The sequence below is a fragment of the Oxyura jamaicensis genome, chromosome 1, assembly GCF_011077185.1.
Source record: "Oxyura jamaicensis isolate SHBP4307 breed ruddy duck chromosome 1, BPBGC_Ojam_1.0, whole genome shotgun sequence".
Classification (NCBI taxonomy): domain Eukaryota; kingdom Metazoa; phylum Chordata; class Aves; order Anseriformes; family Anatidae; genus Oxyura; species Oxyura jamaicensis.
In genome coordinates, this window is record NC_048893.1 from 43934410 (window position 1) to 43958626 (window position 24217).

Genomic DNA, 24217 nt, shown 5'->3' on the forward strand with positions numbered 1-24217 from the left:
TGGAATTGTGAGTGTAGATTTAGAATTGCTTCCTGGTTTTGTGCACTGACTAATAGCAGTTATGGAATTGATGTTTTCCAGCATTAAGAAAAATGTGTGGTGCTTTTTGTGTGTGTGTTTTGTGGATAGTTTTGTTGTTTTTTTTTTTTTTTTTGTCATTTGATTTTGTTCTGTGTTTGTTATTTTGAAACAAGTAGAAAAGACAATATTTGGCAACATAAGAGTTATGTCAGAGACTTTGTTTCCCTCCCTGGTTTAGGGGAGCTCTTGCTATGTGGAGAAGAGCTATTTGAACTCAACACCATAGTATGTAAAAGTAATGCAGAATATTGTTACAGCTTTTGCCACAAGCATTTCTCCAGCTCAAAAGCGTAGAACATCTAACATGCTACCATTTTATTTCTTTGCTCCCCTTTTCTAAGTCAGAGTTATTCTTAAGCCAGAAATAAAACCAGGATAGAGTGAGTCCTATTCAAAAGCTGTAACTGCAAATCTTTTTACAGCTCATCATTCAGCAGTGTTTTTGAAGCGTTGCTATCCCTGCCAACAAGGGTGTTTATAAAGAAGTGTTTATTTGAAATCTGTCTGTAGACAGAGTTGTCCTATCAGATACTTCTGATGGCCAAGAGAAGGATGTGTTCTCTGGGCACTTTGATAGTAACTACTAGATCGACCAGCCTAAAGCAAAGTAGCAAGCTGTAAGTGATTACTGAAATGCTGGGGTAGTTGTTTTTCTGCTGTGTTATGTCAGCAAGAAATTCCCATGGGAAACAGTAGAAAGGTTTCTGGCTGTAAGGAGTTTTAATTAGTTAATTTGAAAACTGAGCCTTTCTGAGCAAAACTGTACAAATCCAGTCATTTGTTCCTGTAACTTTTGTCTTTGGTATGTCATGTTATTTTCATCAAGTAATTAAAGAATTCAAGTGTTTTACTTTTTTTTCTAAAAGTAATTACCAACAAATCTTTAATCTTCGGTATCTTCTTTAGCATTCCAAATAAAACTGACTTCCAGTCTGAGGCACTTCGATGATTTTAACAGCCATACTATTCAATTGTTTTTCTGCCGTCTACTTCTATGCAACTCGTTATCTTCAGATTTTGTTTTGATTTATAGTTGAAGGTGTTTTAAATGGGTATAGGTAAACCTAGATTGATTGATACTATTCAATATAATAGTCCTAAAAAGTTGTAAGACAACATTGTGAACTTCTAAATCAAATTCATTTCTCAAGGAACTGTTTTAGGGTGCTATTAACTTTTAAATTAAGTAGAGGTGAATTAAAGCATTATGTTTTTAAAGATATAAATGTAGCTTTTAAAGCTCTAAAATTTTTATGTGAACTGCTTTCTTTTGTATGTTAAGGGATATGTATCATTCTTCAGCTTTTTAAAGTGTCAAGGATCGTGCATTTCCTTCGCTAAGGTTCTAATTAAAACAAGTTTTTTTTCTCATGGCAGCGCCAGTGCTTAGGACTTCTGAGTCGGTTTGGTGGTTCAGACAAACTGCGTCAGTTTAAACTGCAAGATGATAACTCAGGAGACAGAGTGAACAAGAGGGATGAAATTGAGTTGGCCATGCAACAGGTGAGGCCACAAGAAGCTGAGAGAGCCTTCAGTCTCAAACTGTGAAATTTTAACCGTTGTAGAGATTTTTTCAGTTGAGGTACTTTCACATAATTTTGACTAGTGGAAATGTTCTATACTGCCTTCAGTTTGGTATAGGATCCCATGTTTCATTTCTATTCAAAATAAACTTTGAAAGTTTTGTTATTTAAATTTGCGTTAGCAACCATTATTGTTTTAGATACAAAGGCTGTCAATTTCAAAGCTTTAAATTGGTCAATAATTTTCGAAATAAGGGCTGGATACAGAGGGCAATAGAGTAATGGAGAATACTAAATGGAAAATGCACAAGAAGAATTAAAACTGACCAGAAATTGCAACTAATAGGTTTGGGAAAAAGGTGAGGTTGCAAATCCTGGGCTTGAAATAGAAGTGAGGCTGTAACTGATCAGAAAAAAGAATCATCACATTCAAGTGAATAAAGAGAAAGCAAAATGTTGTTTATTGACATTTATTCATGTAGTAACTTGCATGCTGTCTTTTTTCTTTTTTTTTTTCCAGATCTGTGCAAACGTGATGGAGTACTGTGAGTCACTTATGTTGCAAAGTGCCCCCAGTTTTCAGCACACTGTTTGTCTGTTCACTCCTAGCCTGTCAGAGACAACCAACCGAGATGGGCCTCGTCAAGGTGAGACTTTTGGCTTGCTATTTTTTGAGATTGAATAGCGACATCTGGGACAGCATGAAATCGCGTACCAGAGGCTGTAGTTTATCGTACACTTTAAGTCTCTTCATGCCAATGCTGTAGCTGCTCATTTTCTTATACTGGAATAAATGCATGTATGGCCTTGCACTGAGCCAAATAAGGGAACTAATACAAATTAAAACAAAAGTGACCAAAAAAGGCTTTTTAAACTGATTCCCATTGCAGCCTTAGAAACACACGTATCAGTAAAATAATATGTATGCAAATAAATAGAACGAGATGGGGGAAGGTAAGGATTTATTTATTGTTTTCAGCAGCTGTGCTAGATTAAGTTAGATGGAACTAGGACGTTATTTATGACATGTAAGATGTGTTTTGATGGTGACTGGAACTCTTCATTATGGCAAATGGCAACAGGTTGTGGTGTGCTATTATGTAGTTGAGTGGTTAAAAAATTTACATAGTATGTCTTCTGGTCTAGTTAGAATTATGTGTGTTACACTCAGTACTTACTGTGCTGACCGTCTTCTAGTACTGCATACACAACCTCTTGCCTAGACTTTTATTTGTGTAAATTCTGGCACAGAAATAAAATGTAAACTTGCCAGTGCATGTTTTTTGTCTTTCACTACTTTATTGACAGAGAAGATACCATGTTGATTTCTTGATTTTTTTTTTTTTTATTTTTGTCATTTAATTTGATTTTTTGTAACTTGGTCATCTTTTTCTAGATACACAAGCTCCAGTGGTTCCATACTGGCGCTTGCCTGGTCTGGGCATTATTGTCTACCTGCTGAAGCAGAGCACTAATGATTTCTTCAGTTACTATGATAGCCATCGTCAGAGCGTTAACAAACTGCAAAATGTGGAGCAACTCCCACCAGATGAAATAAAAGAGGTAACAGTTCTGCTGACTCTGTAGTCTATCTGGTTGCTTGTAACTGAGATGTAGCTCAGGGACTCAGAAGCATCTTAGATAAGTAAATAGTTCTAGTTCTTTTGCATGATCTGTTGATAAGAGGATCCATAGGATGGGCAGCATAAGATTTGAGGGAAAATATTGGGCTTAACTCTGTAAAAGTAGTGCATGTTTTTCCATTATACTGGAAGAACATTGCTAACACTTTGGGACTGCTCATCATGTATCCTTCTTGAACAAATAAATATAACTTACGTAGTGTTGAGTAGCTGTAATTTTTGCATTGGTTCTTGTTGAGATTACTGGGTTACAGAGAGAACGGGGGCTTTATATAGAAGAGGAATCACTGTCACTATCACAGTGAACCAATAAACTGACTGATAACCCAAATGATCATTTTTCATGATACAAATGTTGCTTGGGGATACGTTTAGTTTATTCATTTATTCATTTTTTGGTAACCAAGGTTATGCAAGTTAAAAATAGAGAATCTAATTCTGAATAGTAGCTGACAATGAAGTTCTAGATCTTGATAAGTAATTTTATTTGCTTATTTCTTTAATTGTTTTGCTCTGACTTGCTACTTTGTTTTTCCTCTTCTTGTTACAGCTGTGTCAGTCAGTTATGCCAGCTGGGGTTGACAAAATCTCCACTGCCCAAAAATACGTTTTGGCAAGGCGACGCCTAGTGAAGCTAATAAACAACCGAGCCAAACTACTTTCTCTCTGTTCTTGTATCCTTTTAAAACTGAAATTACCCTCAAGGTGATGCTCCAGAAATACAGAGAAACAGGGACAGATTCTTTTTAGTGAGATTTTTGACCACTTTGAACACATTATTAGGCAAAAAGGAAATTTGAAATTCTGAAACTTAAAATAGTGACAGTGTATTGTTCTGCTACTGTCAGGCTGTAAGTATTTTTAAATTAGTACTCTGGCTGGAAGATGAGGTTAGTGATAATTCCCATTATGGAGACCCTGCTAGGACGTTCTTCAATATTATGATAAAGCACAGCTCTTAAATATCACAATATTGTATTGCTAATATTATTACAGCCCAACTCTTAAATTTAGTATCCAGACCCACTAAACATGTACATGTATGTATCCCTTTCTGTAACTTCAAGTGCAAACAATTAGGGGAAGGGAAGAGAAGGGAAGGGAAGAGAGGGAAGTTGCTTTGAAAAACAACTGACGTGTGTCTGAGCAAGTGGAGTTCACAACATGATAGTGAGCTGCTGTGCATAAGCCTTTTCTCATAAACACCAGAAATTCTATGGAAATAACTAGTCACACACAAAATGTCTGCAGAAGATTGGAATTTTCCTCTGAAACCTAGCTTAGGAAAGATGTGCTCTTGCAGAAGCACCTGTTGTAGCTTAAGATATTACTGCCACCTCCAGCGTTACAACCTCAGCTCTAAATACGCTATTTCTACAACTGAACTACCATTACAAATCACATGAGCACTGATAGTCTGCTCTAGTGCAGAGTGCTGGCTTAAAGCCTCTCCACGTTGAGCATAGCAGTCATTAACCTAACCAGTCACTGGCCTAGCACAGAAGCAGGTAAGGAGAGAGCATGTGATCCATTACCAGGCCACAGTAGTGGGGGTTGAACCTGCTGTTGGAGGAAGTTAGAGATGGTGGAGATAGCATCTTCAACTGCTTCAAAGTGATTGTGTAAATACACTTAAAGAGTGAAGGTACACTCTAAAGACAACATATTTAAACTCCTTCACTTAGATGTGTGTCTACAGACATTATAGAAACCTGTCTCTTCATTCTTTGGCGTCACCTGGAACACTATTTACTGAATTGCATACCCACTGACTCCCAAGACCCACTGCTGTCTTCCAGGACATCATTAAAGAGAGGAAGACTGCAAGGTAAAATTTCTGAAATGTTGAGGTGTCTTTGAGTAACTCTGATTAAATTTAAAACTTAACTCGTTACTATTAATATCTTACCATTTGTATTTAATGAAGAGATTTTGTTTGTTTTTGGACTTATGTTTCTTTTTCCTCTGGAGAATTGACAATACAAATATTATTGAGTAACAGGCTTTTGCGTTTTGTCTATTACTCATATCTCCAAATGAAGTATTTTTGTATTTATTTCTGTTAAAAAAAGTAAAGTTCAAATAATATAATAAATAATATAATCAGATCATGGTCCAAAATCAATGCGTATGAAAATGTAATATAATCTAAGATGAAGTTAAAAATTAAAATGAAGACTGGTGTTTTTGGAAGTCTTTTTGGAAATGTAGGCACTACTGATTCACCAGAAAAAATTAAAGTGTGTTGAATTTTGGATTTAAAAAAAAAAAGGAATGGAATTAAGTCAGAAAGAGAAGTGATCTGGGGAGGATATTTTTGCAAAGTGCCATGTTGTGTGCTCAAAATTATTAACGACTGTTCAATGATTTAGAAAAAATATGTCAAGTCCAAAAATGCTTTAAGTTCTAATATACAAGTTTGACCAATTTTGAGTATTGCATTTTAAAATAATTTTATAATGATGTGGAAGTATTATGTTTTTCAGTGGCCAACATAATTTTAACTTCTTGTTTTTCTATCACTAGATTCCTTTGGTTCAGAGCCCAACTTGGATTTCAGCAGCGGCCTGAATCGAGTGAGCCAGCATGATATAGATCAGGTGAGATGTGAGAGAGTCTGCTGAGAAGTACAGGGTGCAACTGATTGCCATACAGCTATTGAGAGCAGTCTGGCTATAATTTTCCCATCTCTACCTGTGGTAACTGTGGTGGTTTTACCCAGCTGGGCAGCCAAGCTCCACCACAACTGCTCTCTCACTCCCCCTCCTCAAAGGAAAAGGGGGAGAAAATAGAATGAAAAGGGCTCAAGAGTTGAGATAAGGGCAGGATGATGTCTCAACAACTACTGTGACAGGCAAAACAGACTCAGTGTAGGGAGATTAGAAAAATACATTGCCTATTACTAACAACCTAGAGAAGTGAGAAACAAGGAAAACAAACTAAAAACACCTTCCCACCATTTACCCTCTTCCACCTTCCCCTGCTGAGTTGCACAGGGAACTGGGAATGGGGGCTGTGGTCAGTCCCTAACACTTCATCTCTGCCACTCCTTGACAGTCACTCCCTGCCCCTGCTCCCCGTGGGGTCCCTCCCACGGGATGCCGTCCTTCCAGAACTGATCCTGTGGGGGCTGCCCACAGGCAGCAGCTCTTTAAGAGCTGCTCCCACATGGCTCTGTACCACGGGGTCCATCCCCCAGGAGCAAACTGCTCCAGCATAGGCCCCCCACGGGCGGCAGCTCCCCCCAGGCCCCCTGCTCCTGCGTGGGCTCCTCTCCACGGGCTGCAGCTCTGGCCCAGGGCCTGCTCCTGTGGGGGCTCTCCATGGGCCGCAGCCTCCTCCAGGCCACATCCACCTGCTCCACCAGGGGCTCCTCCACGGGCTGCAGCGTGGAGATCTGCTCCATGTGGGACCCATGGGCTGCAGGGGGACAGCCTGCTCCACCAGGGGCCTCTCCACAGGCCACAGGGGAACTGCTGCTGCCTGCCTGGAGCACCTCCTGTCTTCCTGCTGCACTGACTGCAGGGGCTGCAGGGCTCCTTCTCACTCCTCTCTCCCAGCTGCTGTTGTGCTGCAAGGGTTTTTCCCTTTCTTAATTCTGCTCTCACAGAGGCAGAAACACCATCACTCATTGGCTTGGCTCTCTGGCCAGTGGTGGGTCCCTCTGGAACCAGCTGGAACTGGCCCTTAACTAACATGGGGCAGCTTCTGGATTCTTCTCACAGAGGCCACCATTGCAGCTCCCCGCTACCTAAACCTTGCCACGTAAGCCCACTACAGTAGCACCAGCGGGAAATAACTTAATTCAAAACTAATGAAGTGTTGCAAAAAATTTTACACCATATTATGAAGCAGGTAGCAGCTGCATTGCTGAACACACATTTTCAAGTCTTAATATACAAAATTAAATGAAAAACTATCTAGATAGACTACTAGGAAGAAAATTAATCATTCTTTAGCTTTTATAAACCAGTCAAATGGTATGTATTTTTTTAATAATAGCTCACTGAAAAATCAGTTATCCTTGAGAGATTTGCAACATGAGGGCAGGCTTCCCAATTTTCTGTGAATCTGTAACTGTTGGGAGCAACAGGTTGACAGCAGCTAGGCCACAGAGAAATGAGATTGAAAAGGGTAACAGAAACTGAGCAGACTATAAAATACGAATGCTAACACAAGTGATTTCTATTTACACAGAAATTTAATAGTTTGTGTTAACTGGATGCAGAAGTGGCAGGGAAAAAAATGTTCATTTTTATTAATAAATTCCATTGACATTTCTCCTGGTGTTTGTGCACAAAAAAGCTATGCTCAGAGTGCTTCGCAATCTCAAGTACCTTTGTAAGATCTGGAATTATAAGAACAGCTTTATGTATTTTTTTGTGATGAGTCATCTGTTTTTATTTCATTTGTTCAAAAGTAAAATACACAGTAACATCTTGCTAAAATACCTACAATGTGATTAATTTTTTCAGTTTACGTATTACTTACATATGTGCTGATGAAAAAGTGTTATCTATGCAAGTGGACTCTACTAAACAGTCCTTAAAAGCCTGGGAAAATTGAAGTTGGAAGAAATTGTTACATGAGTATAATTGAAGAAGCTGAATTATGTAAGACTATTTAATTCCTAAAACCCTTGGAGAGGTTGTAAGGTTATAATATGTGGATAATCTGTAAATGCTTTGAGTCACCCAGCAATCTCCATAGAAAGGCTATCCATTGTATAACTTAGAGAGACAAACATAAGGAAGAATGCCATTAGTATTTATTAGGGTAGTTGAAAGGAAACATATTTTTGAAAGGGTTTTAGAGAGTAAACCATTGTAAAAGGGTTGACGGATGATGGATAAGTGGATGTTTTAGAGAAGATTTTGTATTGTTTATTGCAACAAATCTCTTGTTTCTCAGCTTCAGATAGAAGCCACAAACAGCTTTGGTGAATCTCTGCAGAAGAAGCTTCTGGACATCGAGGGGTTATATTCTAAGGTTCGGTCACGCTACACCTTTATTCAAGCTCTTGTTAGACGCATCCGTGGACTCCTAAGGATATCAAGGACTTAAAAGACTGGTACATGATGCTTGCGCCTTGAAGCAGTGCACTTGGGCAGGCCTTCTGGATCATCATATTTTATAGATCATACATTTTCTAAAAAATGTCCAAAAAAAGTTACCTTTTTTATTATTGCTTTGGCAAGTTTTGTGCATTCTTTCCTACTGCTCCCAACTTGAACGGAAAAATAAAGAATTGTTTTTAAGTGAGTTATGATTAATGTAAAAATTCAAGCAAGAAAGATTTCAAATGGAGGACATAAAGGAAACAAAAAGAAGTTGTTCTGCAGTTGTGATGATGCTACACTTGTGGAGGCTGTTAGAGAAAATGAAAAGATCTGTGTCTGTTTATGCTGTTCTTGCTTCACACACATTTAATGAAAGAGAGATTTCAAGTGTCAGCACTTGGAGACTTTGTGATCACACCCTTTGGTATGGATTCCCTATGAAAGGTGATCATTTTTGCACAGTAAACTGCTTGTTTCTGTTCCCTATTGCCCTGCCTTTTTTAAGCTAACAGGAATACAAGCTTCCTCTCTTTGGACAACTCTAGATATCAGGTAGAAGTAAAAAAACAAAAAGACACAGGGAAAGGCATGGAAGGTGACTGCCTTACATTTCATTCTTTAGACATTTTGTTCTTTACAGCTTTGAGGACTAAGGACTTCTGTGCTGTTTCTGCTGAAACAGGAGTATTAAGATAGAATACAAGGCATGAGGAGGGAACCAACATCCTCGAGTGGTAGATTGGTTCTGTAGTTACCGATTATTCTAATTCAAGGTTTTTGTATTGCTTCTCATGTAAAAACAAATACTGTCACCTCTGATTTCTGATGTGGGATCTGTTGGATTTCTCTTATTGCACTGTCTGGTCTTACAGCCCACTTCTCCATTTGTGCCTTGTAAATTGTCTCTAAGTTTCCGTTATGTAGTGTTTCACATTCTTAAGGATATTGTACTTCATATAATTAATTTGTGCAGATGAATTATGCCACCTTTTATGCAGGGATAATTATAGCCCTGCTATCAGATGATGGTTATTCGCTGTACTTTAGGAGTAGCTAGTTATTAATGGTTTACACAGATTTTTTTTTTTTCTGTGGACTGGCAACAGCATTTTGTTGTTTTTCTGCTATCTTAGTGAAAGTCAGGAAGCGTTGTATTTAGTGAGCAACTCCGTACAAGGATATAATTTTGGAATTCTACTGTCGCAGGAATTGACTAGATTTCAGAAAATGCTGTTCTGGTAACTGACTGATATTTGTGTGGGATTTAGGCCTAGACAGCTGTCAGTATTTACTTCTTGCAAATCATTCCTGAGTGTGTAGACCTCTGCCTGTTCCAGATGTTTCAACAGCCAAGCTCCACGACCAGGAAGGCAAGTGCTGTAACACCGCATGGAGTACCGAAACGCTGTATTTTATGATCGGTAATGCTTTTACCGCACTACTAAGCTGTTTCTGTCCTTTGGTGACTCCAGTAGTCACTCTGCTCTTCAGAAGAGCAAACCTGAGGATGCTTTAACTGGTCATTTGGCCACCTCAGCTGTTGCTGATGCAGTCATCAGCCCTCATCCACCTCGCCTAGCGATCTTCTGCATGCATCTTATTGTTTAAGCCAGAAACCCTTGTACAGAATGGAGCCGGTGGTTCTGCTTTGCCCCTCTTCCGTGCCACTGACAGCTGCACGGCTGCCGGGTAGCTCTGCAGAAATGGATCCTTTATGGCCAGAAAGGGGAGCTCTACGGGCAGAAATGGATGCATATGGGCAGAAACAGGCGCTTTGCTGATATAAAGGGGCGCTTTGCTGCTTCCTGGGCACGATGCCCCAGAGCTACGCCGCCCCTCTCCCTAAGCATCTCTGCGGCTCCTGCAGAGTCGGGGGGATGGTGCTGGCCCCCCGGCAGGCAGGCGCTAGTTCTGGAGCCCCTCAGCAATGGCGAAGCACGGGTTGCCGGTAACGTGGGGGATTTTTTTTATTTTTTAAGCAGGGTGAGGGGGCGGGTGAGGGGGCCGGGCCGCGCCGCGCCGCGCCGCCTCCCCTCAGCACGTTCCCTCAGCGACCGCCCGGCTTCCGCATCCGCAGATTCGTCACGACACCGCGTCGGCCCCCATTTTAATTTTATTATTATTTTTTTTTTCCTCCCCTTCTTTCTCCCCTTCTTCTTCCCTTCACGTGGAGTGTGAGAGGCTCATCCAGCGCTCAGCCTTTCCCTTCGTCTCCGCGCGCGGCCGTGCCGAATCTGCGGGCCGGGCGCCTCCTTTACTCTCGGCAGCGGCCGACGTGGAGCCTGCGGGCGGCGGCCGCGGGACGGGACCCGGCGGGGGCTCGACATGGGTCTGTGGGGGCCGGGGGCAGCCGGGGGTCCCGGGGCTCGGGCGGCCCTGTTCGGAGCTGTGCGGGCGGCGGCTTCTTGGGGGAGCCCAGTGGGGCCTGGGGGGGACAGGGGTGAGCGGCGTGAGGCGGAGCGGCCCCGTCAGGGCCCCGAGGCCCGGAGCCCGGGGTGCCGGTACCGGCGCCTCAGGGGCTGTTTGCCTCTCGCCGCCAGCAGCCGCCCCTGTGCCGGGCCTGGTCCCCGGGCTGTAGGGACCGCGGTGCCCTGGGCCCAGGCGTGCAGCAGCCGCCTGGAGGGTTAAATCCCTCCCAGGAGTGAGCCCCCCACCTCGAAGGGCGCTTTGCCTCGAGAGGCAAACACGGGGAATCGCTTTCTTCTTTCTTACTATTTAAATAAGGTTTTGCCTGCAGATCTCTCCCTTCTGTCCTTTCTCTTATCCAGTATGATCCCAGCTGGTTTGGTATTTCATCATCTTTTACAGTGTTTAGGTGGATGCACAAAATTACTGTTCAACATACATAGATATAAAATCATCGGGAGAAGGCTTTATTGTTGCTGGGTTACACCATTAGTGTTGTTTTTACACGTATACGTCTAATAAGTGCAAATCAGGTATTAGTCTGGCCACAGGTACTGCATTTAAAGAGGAAATGAGAGGCTGGGACAAGCCACTTAAAAAAAAAAAAAAAAAAAAAGATTTTAAATAAGCTCCTAGACTTCTCTGCAGCATTAATGTGCTTAGCTCAGTGCAACTTCATTGTTTGCATTGGACTGTGATTTAAGGTGTACCTAGTGATTTGCACTTCATTTTAAGAAAGAATAAGGAGATGGCCTCTGGGAGACTGTAAACATCAGGAAAAATTCTTTCAGGCTTCAGTGTCCTTGTATAGTCTCTCGTAGTGAAAAGGTAGAGGCCAATACAAATAAAGAAGTAGTTGGCTCAGATTTTGGCAAGTGGGAGAAAAGGAAAAAACTCCTAACCACAATGAGGAAGCTCGATGCAACTTGATTTTGCTGGGTAGATCTACAACGACGTAGTGGCATAAGGCCAGGAAAGAAGGCTATAGTTCAGCCATAGGTGTCCAAGGACAGGTGTCCAAGTGGCAACCCGAGCTTGTCTGTTTCCACTGAAGAGAGGAAACATATTGGTGTTCAGTCAGAAATCAGGTCAGTCTCCGTATCGCCAGCTGCCACTGAAATGCCTTTCTGTTCTGATTTTTTTTTTTTTTTTTTTGTAGGGGGCTTTTTCTCCACCATCTTTTCCAGCTTGTTTGGAACTCGAGAGATGAGGATTCTCATCTTGGGGCTGGATGGAGCAGGAAAAACAACCATTCTCTACAGGTTACAAGTTGGAGAAGTTGTTACCACCATTCCAAGTAAGTGATCAATCCTGTAGTAAAAATACCTCATTTGCTGGTAGTGCCAGCACGTGAGCTTTGTCAGCTGAAGTCACCATGTGCATACTTCAGATACAAAGAGACTTGATGGAGTTGGAGCCAGCACTGTTGCATTTGAGAACTTTCTCACAGAACACTATTATAGTGTGCAAAAAAATAATATTTTATGCTACTCTGCTGAATGCAAAAAGTATTCGACCTCAAGATTGTTACCATGATTTGGCAGGCTTTTCTTGACAGATAATGTTCAGTAGCTAGTAGCTATTGACTATTAAAATCTCGTCTCCAAAATCTCTCCAAACGAGATTTTAATAGTCAAGAAACTAGTAAAAAACATAGCTCTAACGTGAGTTCTGGAGTTTATTTTTCTGATTCAATGTGTAAAATTTTGTGCGTATATCTGTTTGATTTCCTATTTTTGACAAGGGTCTTAAGCTTGTTATATAAACACTTCTACTTAACGCAGAAGAGAAATGCAGGCATGTTTTTACTTTGTGAAGAAAGTGTAACAACTCAGTGTGAGATCTCATGGAAGGAGATGCTTATTTAAAAAGAATTATAATTCATTTTACCAATAGCCGTAGCATTCTTGCAGTCATACCCACATACAGCAAACGCTAAGGTGTGTGTGTGTGCTCAAGGCTAGGATCACTCTGTAACGTGAAGGACGGGGATACTGGCTGTTGAATCCCTTTCACATCTATCAGATGCCTCCTGAATGACTGTGATAAAATGACTTTGGTCAGTTGTGTTGTTTTTTTTTTTTTTTAAACCATTTAGAAGCCAGCAGTTTACTGTGCCTTAATCCTTCTTGCTGTATAGTTCTGCTTACTTCAGCCTCCATAAATTTTAGGCAGTCCATATCCATCGTTTGTTTGCCTGTTCTGTGTTTCTCTGTGCTGACAGGACAAGGAATGACATATGTATGTGCTGTAACTTTATTGCCATCTTCCAGATATCAATGTCAAGTTTTCTGCTGAGAAATAGTCTCTGCTGTGGTCTTACGAGGCCACACACCTGGTGTCGACATGAAGGATGCATTCCGTAGTGCTTTATTGCTGTCAGTTGGGTACTTTGCTATCAAAACAGGCCATCCCTTTAACTGCTGCTTTGTTTTTATTGTTCAAAGAATACTGCAGTATTTTAAGCCATAAATGCTTCTTGGAGGAACTTCGTTATGTAGCTAATGAGGATTTTCAGCCATGAAAATTTTGAACTAAGCGCTGTAAATGTAGTTCAGGGAAAAAAAGAATCGCCAACTGTGAAATTGTTTAACTTTGTTTCAGCAATTGGCTTCAATGTTGAAACGGTGACATACAAGAATCTGAAATTTCAAGTCTGGGATTTGGGAGGACAGACAAGCATAAGGTAATAAATGCTTTATTATCTTCTTATTACCTCAGTTTGCACTTCTGAAAATTAGTTCCTTTAAGTTTAAAGACAGCTCACTTGTCAGGAGAACACTTTAATCTATCAGAATTCAGGTTCTACAACCTCTGTTTTGGCCTACAGATCGGAAAAAAACAAGAGAACATGTTGACTGGCATACAGTTTTGGTTTGAAAAATCAGTTTATTTGTTCAGTATGTAATTAGGCAGCGTTCTGAAAAAAATGGGACATGGGTGTTATAAAGCCTTTTACAGCTCCAGTAAAATAATTCAGAAAAAGATGGTTTGTTGTGGTTCTTGTTAGTTACTTGTGTGTATGAATTAGTTGTTGAAAAAAATTAAGTTTATCCTTAAGCTTACCCTTTGGTGACCATAATGATTATCTGTGGCAGGCAGCGTCGTATAGCTGCTTCTACACAAACTGCTATAAAGATAACTGTTTGCTGAAACCTTATGCTGACAAACTTTCTTTGCTGCTCTGTCCTTCAGTTATGAACTTGATGTCCCACGGGCTTTTTTCCAATAAATCTGTTCCCTGTTTTTTTGCCCCCCCCCCCCCCCCCCCCCTTTTTTTTCTGTAGCCCTCTACTTGCTTCCTAGTGCTTTTCCATCCCCTGGCAGGTTTTACTTCCTCGGGGCAGTTTTTCATTATCTGGCTACAAAACACTGCTAAAACTCAGAAGTTTTATGAATGGAATTTGTTTTTCTTGTGCAGGCCATACTGGCGGTGTTACTATTCAAATACAGATGCAGTCATTTACGTAGTGGACAGCTGCGATCGAGACAGAATTGGCACTTCAAAATCAGAGCTTGTCGCTATGTTAGAGGTAAGGAAACAAGTGCGATGGTCTTTTCAAGAAATTCCAAATGTTTATTGGAGCTGATGTGAAATTTGATTTAGTGAATCAAGTTCAGTTGTGACATTTCAGCTCTCAAAACAGGCCCGTGCAACCCTTCTGACTGAAAAGAACTAAACACGCAGCAGGTATTTTACAGCTTTCTGCTGTAGTTGTTTGGACAGTAAATTATATTTAGCTTTTGGTCACATGAAAACTTTCCTGTCCTCAAGAACAGCTGCTCAATGCTTCGGTGGTGGCAAAACCAGGCCCTGAAGGAGTACCAGTAAATAATATCCTACTAGGTATTGAATAGGAAGGGCAGGTTTAGAACAGGGTACTAAGAGTAAAAAGAAGACATGTTAAGCAAAACATTTTTTTTTTCAAAATTGCTGCAAGCTTTTTAATACACTTTATTAGATCTACCTCTCAACTCATCTCATAACGTAACAGTACTCTGTAAACCTGCCTGTGTTGAAATTGCTCCCATGTGATGCCATGCTGGGAGCAAGTGGAATTCAAACTGTGTCATTCTTTTGCTGAAGAAAATCAGCAAAATTCTTTTGCACAAAAATCAGCAGACTGAAGAAATCTTTTTTTTTCCTACATATTTTTCCTCTTTTACTAAATAGGTTTAGTAAAAATCCCTGCAACAACTTGCGTGATTCCTTATTTTTTAGGAAGAAGAGTTGAAGAAAGCCATTTTGGTGGTGTTTGCAAATAAGCAGGACATGGAACAAGCCATGACTCCCACAGAGATGGCAAACGCCCTTGGCTTGCCAGCTTTGAAGGATCGAAAATGGCAGATCTTCAAAACCTCTGCAACTAAGGGTACTGGGCTCGATGAGGCCATGGAATGGTGAGTAAAAGTCTCATTATGTCTTCATTAGTAAATTATCTTTTTATTTTTTTGAAAGCCGGAGCTGTGGAAAGTCTGTCTGACTTAAAAGCTTTGTAATATGAATTACAGGTTTGCAGCACTTCTTTGGCACTTACTGAGATCAAACAGATGAGCAAGATTGTGATTTAAGTGAGGGGCAGGCAGGCATCTCAGGACTTGCCTGTGCAGTCTAGCTAAGGCCATATAGCTCCGTGCTGTATTCCTACCAATAAAACTAGAGCCCACATTAGAAGAAAGAGTAGCTGACTCCTAAAGGGGTCTCGACATACTTGAAATGTTTTTTTTAGTAAACTGACTTACCTTTTTCCCAGGTTGGTGGAGGCCTTGAAGAGTAGGCAGTGATACAAAGCTGACCATTGCAATGACGTTTGAGCTACATCAACATTCCTCCTGCTGCAGTCAAGTATTTTCAGCCTACGAATACTTGTAAATAGGACAGGTTTGAGTTTGACTCCTGTAATGTGGATGCCTCTCTTCACTTGCAAAACTGAACCAAGTGACTGGCTGTGTACATTATGATATTTCCTTCCTTTCTTTGTGTTTAAAGATGTGCTTAATAATTTGTACGAAAGTTTTACTGGCTGGCAACTCCCCTCTGCCCCCCGGGTGGTTTTAAGTTAGAGCGGTTACTAGATTGGTGTAATTAAAACACTAATAAAATCTGCAATGGTCAGCTGTATTTGAAGGCGTGTTGCTTGTCCAGCTACTGCCAGTTAAACCAGTCATGTGGCTGAGCCTTCAAAGAGGTTTCCTTAAGCTGATGTTGTTATGCTTCAGGCTCCCTAAGTGCAGATACGCGGTTACAATAAAGTACAGCAACTGAGATAATACTGTGCCTACCTGTTAATGGGGCATTAGTGGTTCTATTTCTTCAATAACTGCCACCTGCCCCACTGTGCCAGGGCAGTAAGGTGAGTTTAACTTCCGCCTTTCATAGCTGTTATTTCTAAATTCTCTGCTTAGCTCACAATGGCAGCTTACTTATAGCTGCAGAAAGTGGAATATAAATCAAGGTCAAGAGGCAGACTGTTTTCTCCAGAAGGCAGGATATTCATGGCCATGAATGCAGTCATAACAGCCCATCTTTTAAAAATGAAGTAAAATTTAATGTAAAAAATCATGGTGGTTGTCCAGTCAACTGTACATGCTCTAGTAAATATACAGGCTTGGAAAAAACTGAACGGCTTTTTTTTAAGATCCTAGATGAAAAAGAGGACATGAAAAAATACAAATAAATACAATTAAAATATGTAAATACTTTTTTTTTCCTCACAATAATTAAGTTCCCTAGTTTGAAATTGGTTTTTACAAATTAATCCTCCAGAAAGGAAAAGCCTTTTCATTCCACCATTGCTAAGTCTTTCAGTGCATGGTTTCGAGGTTTCTTGGCCTTGTAGCCATGGCGCAGGAACTCTATTTTTCTCTTCCTGGTTTCTGCTTTGGTCTTGTGTCTCTTCAGCTTCTTCCTTGCAGCAATGTCAGGGTTTGCTACAGCCTAATGAAAAACAAGGCATGTGTTTGCTTAGTTTGTGTTTGCAGCTAACTGTTCCTGTTAACACCCGACACTTCCCAAGAAATGGGTGACTGACAGACAATGCACCCGTTTTCTAAGGCTTCTCAAAACTGAGGGTATCCTGGCTGCTCTGGCCAGGGTTACCACTGCTCTCCAGGTAACATGAAAAGCACAGCCTTGGTGCCAGTCAAAACCTGCCCACAAGTTTGATCTTAAATAGCATTGTAGGATATCCTGAGTTGGAAGGGATCTACAAGAATCATCAAGTCCAACTCCTGGCTCCACACAGTCCACCCCAAAATCAGACCATGTGTCTGAGGGCATTGTCCAAATACTTCTTGAACTCCAGCAGGCTCAGGGCCGCGACCACTTCCCCAGGGAACCTCTTCCAGAGCCCAACCATCCTATCACTAGCTTCTCATTAATCTTCTGAAATGAAACTCCCCCAGTGCAGGATGAAGTTAGTTTTCACACTTCCTTCCTGGGCACATCTCAAGCCTTTAGAAAATCTCTATCCCTTTTCCCAGAAAAAAAAGCAGAATACACTTACCTGCAAAGCCCTTTGCTTTTTCCTCATAGCTCTTTTCTGATTGGCCTGCTTCTGCACTGAAGAAAAGGCAAGTGAAAAAGCCTCCAGGCCAACTAATTTCTTCAGCAGTTCTATAATTTCTTGGGAAAGGTTCTTCAGTGTCGGATCTAAGAAAACAAAATAAATTTGCTTAATCTTTTCAGCATATGGAGCAAAAGCCAAAAACCCAATAAGGAATTACCCCTTTACTTAAAATATTTGTACTGAATCATCTTGCCCAGTATTACTGCAGACGCCAGAGCAAAGATGCTTGTGAAACATGCTTGTTTTCACCAGCTTTCCTAGAGGACTACAACTTGTGCTTCACACAGGCAAACCAAAAGCAAGTCTGAAAGCCCCCAGTTCGTGTGCTGACAGAGAAAGCAAAAAGTTAATCTTTATCCACTTGCGACACTGTAAATCTCTACCATATCTTTCCAAGTGTCTTACTAACTTAGCAAAGTTGTTCATCACCTAGCACCATTACTGCCCTCCTCCAATTTTTTTCCCAGTTCCTTTTTGTCCTCAGATGTAAGGACTGAGTGCCACACAACATATTTTCAAGGCATATATTCCTCTATAATTGTATGGTTTGTGTAACTGTTTTTGCTTTGTTGTCTGTTCCTATTCTGTCATTTGATTTGCTTCACTTAGAACACTTCATGAATAACCTACCAGGTTTGCTCTTAAGTCAAGAGTCCACCGAGTTAGATGCAAAGTTAGTTTGACTTTCTCCAACCAGGCATCACTTCATATGGGTTACGCAGTGTATATCTGCTGCCAGTTCACTGCTCAGCAATTAAGTGCTGAGGTCTTCCTGCAATCTTTGCTGTCATTTTCCACAGTACGTGCGTTCAGGCTTTCTTAAGACTTTTAAACAACCATGGATCTCCAGGGAGAAAAAGGTGTTTCTGCTCAGGCAGTATCTACTGGGGCAGAGTGACCTGGACTCGTTCAGGAGGAAGGCACAAGTCCAATAGGAGGAAGGCACAAGACACAGCATGCAGCATTCCTGTACCAGATGCCTCTCCTCCCCTAGTCTCGAAATTTGTTCTCTTTCAGTCACTGCAAACACGCGACACACACTGAGGTTCGTTTTCAGGATGCTCGGTTTCTGGGGAAAACAACGACTACCACCAAACTAGCAACTCCAAGTTGTACAGCCCCTTGCTCAACAGTAACACTTGGCCATAGGAAATCCCCACGTTTGCATTAGAACAAACACTTTTAGCCATGGATCTTTGAGCCCCTAATTCTCACAGCAGACCTTAACATGGCAATTCAAAAGAACGACACTTGGCAACAGCCTTGTTCTGGCTTCCCTAAGGCCTGCACTTCATTCCCCTCCTCAGCAAGGAGTCAGTCTTGCTACCATGAGTCCGCCCTTTACCACTATACTTTTTCCACTAGGTCACATGCTCAAGCATTACCCACATGCATGCAGCAGCCTGCCAAACTTAATTCCAGTCTTTTTCTCCATCAACATGTATATTTTTGTTCCAGCTACCATACATTCCTTTCCTGATACTTTGGTTAAACTGCGAGTAGGTGAAATTCACTGCTTTTGGCATCTGTGCCTCAACAGGAGAAGAATGACAAGGTGTTCATGCTGAGGCACAGATCTAACACCTTCCCCTCTGCTACTCTTTGTGAGGGATACCACTTACCTTGCTCCGCGTAGGTGCTGTTCAGCTCCCTGTACAGTGGGGTGAGGATTGTTGGAAGGTATGGCTTGATTCTCTCTTTTCCCAGATCCACTGAGATCGCTCCCAGGAACTTAAAGATGCAGCTCCTCTGAAAAAATTGTATGGGACAGTGAAAGGCAGGTAAGAAGGAAACTGCCTAACTGAACTGCTGCAAGAGCACTGTGCATCACCGTGCAACATACAAGGTGCTTCAGGCACTCATCAGAAACTCACTGTGGGTATAAGGTCGTACTGCAGCCAAGTACAGCCTTAGACAAGACACAATCCCATGGGACCTGCAAATGTGTGAGCTGCGACTTCACTTCTTAGCTGTTAACGCTAACACACAGGCTTGTTCTCACTGCCCTGTGTGAGGCAGCTGAAGACACAAAAGCTCAGTCTCCCCAACTCTGCACCACAGGGAACCACTGAGGTTCTTCTGTCACTCTCCCCACCCCTTCTGAAAAGTAACTGCACATTGCCATTCCCCTCCACACCAGAGTAACACTGTGCTGTACAGCTGCTTTCCACATCAAAAGCAGCTGGTCTGACCCTGTTCTTACCTTTAGAGGGACTTTAGGGGAATATGCTGCTTCTCGTTTTGCCATGAGAGAGAGCTTCTTCATTAGCCATACCAATGTGGCTGGCCGGCCTTTCTCTTCCGTGTCCTCTTCTTCTCCCTCTCCTTGAGCAGAAACATCTTGCTCTCCCTCATCTTCAGAGGGCTCCTGCTCCACTTCACAGCCGAGTCCTCCTTCAGCCTCTTCTCCTTCCTCTGAGGCAGGTGCTAGCAAGTAAATAACTTTGGCGACAAACAGCAAATTCTTTACAACCTGGAGCACGGAAACAGGAGTCAGTCACTGTAGGTTCCTACAGCGCCAGCAGCAGCAGCGAGCACAGCATGAAAGAGCCAAGGTTAGGGCTGGACAGCAGGGACCCCAGTCCTGCACTGCGTGGTGCGTCCCACCCCTCAGCCCCTCCAGCAGACTGACACCACCAGGGGGACGTTTCTGGGCCCCTCTGAGACACGCAGCTGCTCAGACACCCTCAGCACAGCAGCCAGGCACCGTGTTCGCCCTGAGCCGTTACCAGACAGCAGCACTGCTGTCCTGAGTAGGAGGTTAACACTGCCTTGTTGGCAGGGCCTGCCCTTTGCCCTCCTGGAGCCCCAAACAAGCTCCTGATCTTACCTGCTCCCCCAGAGACTGGTCCAAGAACTTAGAGTGCAGCTGATGGCAGAACGCAAACACGAGTTCCTTCATCTGGGGAGACAAAAAGGGGGAGGGAATCGTTCTGTGACAGAGCCAGTAGCAGAAAGCCAAAGCAGCATTTTGCAGTTGCCAAAGGCAGTCATCAGGGTTGGCTCAGCACAAGTTCTGCCTGCATCTTGCAATACAGAAGGGAACCTTCATACTGCTGAGAATAAGACCCAGAGAAGCCCCCTCCCAGCAGCAGACACCTACTCAAGTGCTTTAAGTGATTAGTGCTAGGCAGCAGACAGAAGCAACCGAGAGAACTGAACATGCCAATCTACAAACCTATTTTTACGTCCCAGCCAGGGAACGGGTGCGGGCATAGGGGGAGGAGCAGTGCAGACATAATTACCTTGCTGTCCAGTTCAGCAGTCAAGAAGAGTGTGGACGCAGACAGCTCTGCTGATGGCTTTTTCTTCTTTTCTGCCTGCCTTTCCTTCCACTTGTTGACAAGATCTTCTGGTTTGTGAGATGCAAACAACAAGCCAAAGATCTGAGTAGCTGTCAGCCAGACCCAGCTGTGAGGATGCCACAGGTGAGACTGGACATGGCCTAGGGGAAAGGAAACCTCTTTCAGCACAGGAGTTGGTCCAGCGAGAGCAGAAAAAGAACCACATCCCTCCACAAGCTACCACAGCACACGCTACAGTGAAATAGCTACAGTAAAACAGCGAAGGAAATGAACCATGCTCCTCTGCTCAGAACATAATCAGTTTATTCTTGGGAATGTTACCACAGCACTTCCAAACCACTAAAGATGGGGCCATTGCTGGCAGTGATGACAACTATGCAGGACGGGTGGGCATGGCACAAAGACACTTGCTCCCCTCCTGGCTGACAAGTCATGTTTCTGTGGCAACTACAGTCCCCTTATGGGCTCAGTGTCACAGCTCATCTGCCTTTGATGTCTGGGGACTTCCTGCTGTGTGACTTGGGTGAGCTGGCCCTGCTCCAGATGGTCAGATCTAACCCCTGGAAGGAGGCTGCTGATTTTTCAGAGAGGGGAACGGAGCTGCCCTCTTGTCTTGCCTTTGTGCAAGCTGCACCTCAACAAGCAACCCAGGATTTTCAAGGGTTACCCTGTATCTCACTAAAGGCACCTGGCAGGCTGAACTCTCTGAAGACATAATCCAGCCAGAAACACTCCTTCTGATAGCAGGAATTGAAAACTAGACAAAAACATGACAATAAGCCAGCCTGACATTGTAAAATCTCACTCATATGGAAACCTCTTGAGTCATTAACTCTAGGCCTTAACGTCCTGGCAGGCACACAGTATTTACAAGTGCCATTACCACATCATCGCTTGCTGGCTGGCTGGTATGATCTCATCAAGGAAACCTCTTCCCAGAAGAACTGAAAGTTTTCATTAAAGAGGCTGTAATTATGGTCAAAAATGCAATACTTTGCAAGTACGTGCTCTTGGGAAAATAGGAAATACTTCCCAGCAACTGAGACAAAACGGCATATTGTTTCCATCAACTATATAACTTCTTCTGTTAAAATCTGCTCTTTCACCGCCCAGTAGCTGCCATGTATTAGCATTTTGCAGCATGCAAACCGTGTGTGACAGAGTTCAGTTGCTTATATTAGGATGTAAAGAAGCGCACGGCACACCAACGGTCTTCCTTGTAACCCAGCCATAATAATTCTTGTTACTTACCCCAGATACTGCTGACAAGATCTCCATGCTTGGTTAACTGAATCAAGCTGCACTCTGAGATTAGCTTTGTTACCAGCACAAGAAAGCTGAACAGCAGCCTGTCTGCAGCCTTCTCTTCCTCCTCTTCAGTTATCTAATAAAATCAGCAAGACCAGAAATATGCTTATGAGGACTGGAAGATGGTGCTTATTTACCCTACTAGATCAATCTCAGATTAATTCTGCAAAGAAACAGTAGACTGACTTGTATCCAGTTGCTGTAACAAACTGAAGGGAAGCAGCTCCAATAAAGTATTTCCTCTGGAAACTGAACCTCTGCAGGAGATTATTACAGTAACTCTTCTCTGTTTTATACAGGTATCACTAAACAAACCCTTTGGTTTCCAAACGCAGGGCATTATGCACATGATATATATTAGCTATGCCTATAGATGTATTTGCACACATTTGATTCTCATTCCTAGAGCTGAGCTGAGCTGAGATTTGCCTCCACCAGCCGGGAGGCCCCACACTGCTAGGACAACCCTCTTTTACTCAGTTCCCTCCAGGTTCTAACCACATTTGTGGCTTGATGCAGCTCGCCAGCGCTTCACCCACATGTCGCAGCGCAGGGGGCGATTACAGAGGATTTCTCATCACTGCAGATATTCTGATCTCCTGCCAATCTGCGCACCCCAAGGCTCCTCTCTCGTTCAGCGTGGCGCCCAGGCACATCAGTTACATCCATGGCAGCTCCCCAGGTGCAGTGACTGGGATCCCTCTGGGATTATCACATGCCATGCCAATCTGAGGCAGCCTTGTTCTGAGGTAATCATGTGCACATAAAGACATTCAGTAAAACAAAGCCATGGCCTGAAGTACAGGAAGGGAATTCCTTTGACAGTTAAAGTGTAGATAACACTCAACAAAGCAGTCAGTCACAAGCGATGCACTTCTGACCTTCAGTGTTTACACAGATCTCTGCACCTATGAGACGTGTTTCCCAGTTAACCAGATGTCAGCATGGCTCTTTTATAACTACCTAGATTCTTAACCATCCCAGTGCTACACGTGCATCCCGCCACTCTTTCTGATAGTGGTTTTTAATTTCACTTCAAACAAAAACCACAAGTCCCTTCTCTCCTGCAGTGAAGACCACACAAGCAGGGAAACCTACCTGGACATACACACTGCTACATGCTGTCAACCCACCAAGTCAAACAGGTTAAAAAACCAAAAACCTGTGACTCAAGGGTTGTTTCAAGAACCCCTTCCACTCACAGAGGTGGAAGCCTTGACAGAGGCTGGAGCAAGAAGTATGCCTGCAGGTTCCACAGCATGGCTGCAGGCTCAGGCCAGGTGGCTTTGCAAAGTTCCTTTGCTCCTTGTGCTGTGACACGACATGAAGGCTGGGCTTACAGACAAAATATGGTTCTAGGTCAGTGACATGCCCTTCAGGACAAATGTGTGTGCTTTGTATCTTTCCTCAGTCCCAGTCAGTAGGTTCAATGGTTAGATCTCTCCTACACTTCTTCCCTTCTTCCATTTTCCTTCCCCAATCCTCACACATGGTAAAATGACTTACATCTTCAAATTGAACTGGGTTGATTTCTTTTTCAATCAAGGTGAGGACAGCTTCAAGGCGTCGTTCAAACATGACTCCCTCCACTTCCACAAACAAACCACATGCCTGGGCAGCCAACCTCCTGTGCAAGCTCTGCCAATAGAAAGAATAATGCTTCTTGGTAATCAAATCTTGCAGCTCCTGTGAGCTGGTAACAGCTCCTATTTTTGCTTGTTGCAACAGCATCTGAAGAGAAGCTTATTTTCAGAGTAGTACAGAAAAAGCTGATGCTGCCAACTAAGGACACAAGCACCTGGCAGGACACACTGTCCCTGGAAAAGCACCCTGAAACTAAATGCCAAAAGGCTGCTTCTAGCCCAGTTCCTAGCTGCAGAGCTCTGGCAGATACTTTGCATTCGCTGGTTCTTCACAATGCAATGGGCAGCTCACAGCTATAAACCAAGAACTGAACATAGCAGAGATGAAAAGGGTGAAATATTAAAGAACACTTGCTCCACTAGTGCAGAGAGATAGCACCTCAGTCCTGTTCGAGAAAAACTAAGCAGCCAGGCACCCAGATCAAAACTGGAGGTCTGTAAGACTAGGTTTGCCACTGTCTGGCTGCTGGGAATAGAACGAAGCAAATCTGAGCTAAGGGAGCATGAACAGTCAGTTACTGGGATCAGAAGAGCTTTAAGGAATTTGCTCCAACCTTTAACCTGAGCAAAAGCTGCAGCTGGTGAAATACCTGTCCCAAGTGGGGCTGTTGGAATGCAGTGCAATGCAGCTGTGAGCTCTGCAGGCTGACCTACAGCAGCAGCTGTTCTCTACATTTCT

At 42.8% G+C, this 24217-nt stretch overlaps 3 protein-coding genes across 4 annotated transcripts in view; 2 read left to right on the forward strand and 1 right to left on the reverse strand.

The window, feature by feature from the left end:
• NUP205 (nucleoporin 205) overlaps window positions 1-8786 on the forward strand; it is a 53867-nt gene extending 45081 nt beyond the window's left edge. Inside the window, exons 37-43 of one of the 2 annotated variants that reach the window (XM_035336101.1) lie at window positions 1459-1584; window positions 2125-2251; window positions 3001-3167; window positions 3798-3921; window positions 4947-5075; window positions 5774-5847; window positions 8159-8786. In XM_035336101.1, coding sequence (XP_035191992.1) covers window positions 1459-1584; window positions 2125-2251; window positions 3001-3167; window positions 3798-3921; window positions 4947-5075; window positions 5774-5847; window positions 8159-8311 — 900 coding nt within the window. In that variant the 3' untranslated portion in view covers window positions 8312-8786. Of the gene's footprint in view, window positions 1-1458; window positions 1585-2124; window positions 2252-3000; window positions 3168-3797; window positions 3922-4946; window positions 5098-5176; window positions 5289-5773; window positions 5848-8158 lie in introns of those variants that run through there. The other variant, XM_035336109.1, reaches the window with a different exon arrangement.
• A 1703-nt stretch (window positions 8787-10489) lies between these two features.
• Window positions 10490-15835, forward strand: ARL1 (ADP ribosylation factor like GTPase 1). Its single transcript, XM_035336191.1, has 6 exons — window positions 10490-10636; window positions 11873-12010; window positions 13318-13399; window positions 14135-14246; window positions 14936-15114; window positions 15468-15835. Exons 1-6 carry the CDS (start codon window positions 10633-10635, stop codon window positions 15496-15498), a joined length of 546 nt encoding a protein of 181 aa, XP_035192082.1. The 5' UTR covers window positions 10490-10632; the 3' UTR covers window positions 15499-15835.
• A 405-nt stretch (window positions 15836-16240) lies between these two features.
• UTP20 (UTP20 small subunit processome component) overlaps window positions 16241-24217 on the reverse strand; it is a 64734-nt gene continuing 56757 nt past the window's right edge. Inside the window, exons 55-62 of the mRNA XM_035336179.1 lie at window positions 23402-23533; window positions 21839-21971; window positions 20528-20727; window positions 20113-20184; window positions 19486-19755; window positions 18905-19031; window positions 17220-17365; window positions 16241-16651 (exon numbers count right to left, since the gene is read on the reverse strand). Of these exons, the coding sequence (XP_035192070.1) occupies window positions 16496-16651; window positions 17220-17365; window positions 18905-19031; window positions 19486-19755; window positions 20113-20184; window positions 20528-20727; window positions 21839-21971; window positions 23402-23533 (1236 nt within the window). The 3' untranslated portion in view covers window positions 16241-16495. The remainder of the gene's footprint in view (window positions 16652-17219; window positions 17366-18904; window positions 19032-19485; window positions 19756-20112; window positions 20185-20527; window positions 20728-21838; window positions 21972-23401; window positions 23534-24217) is intronic.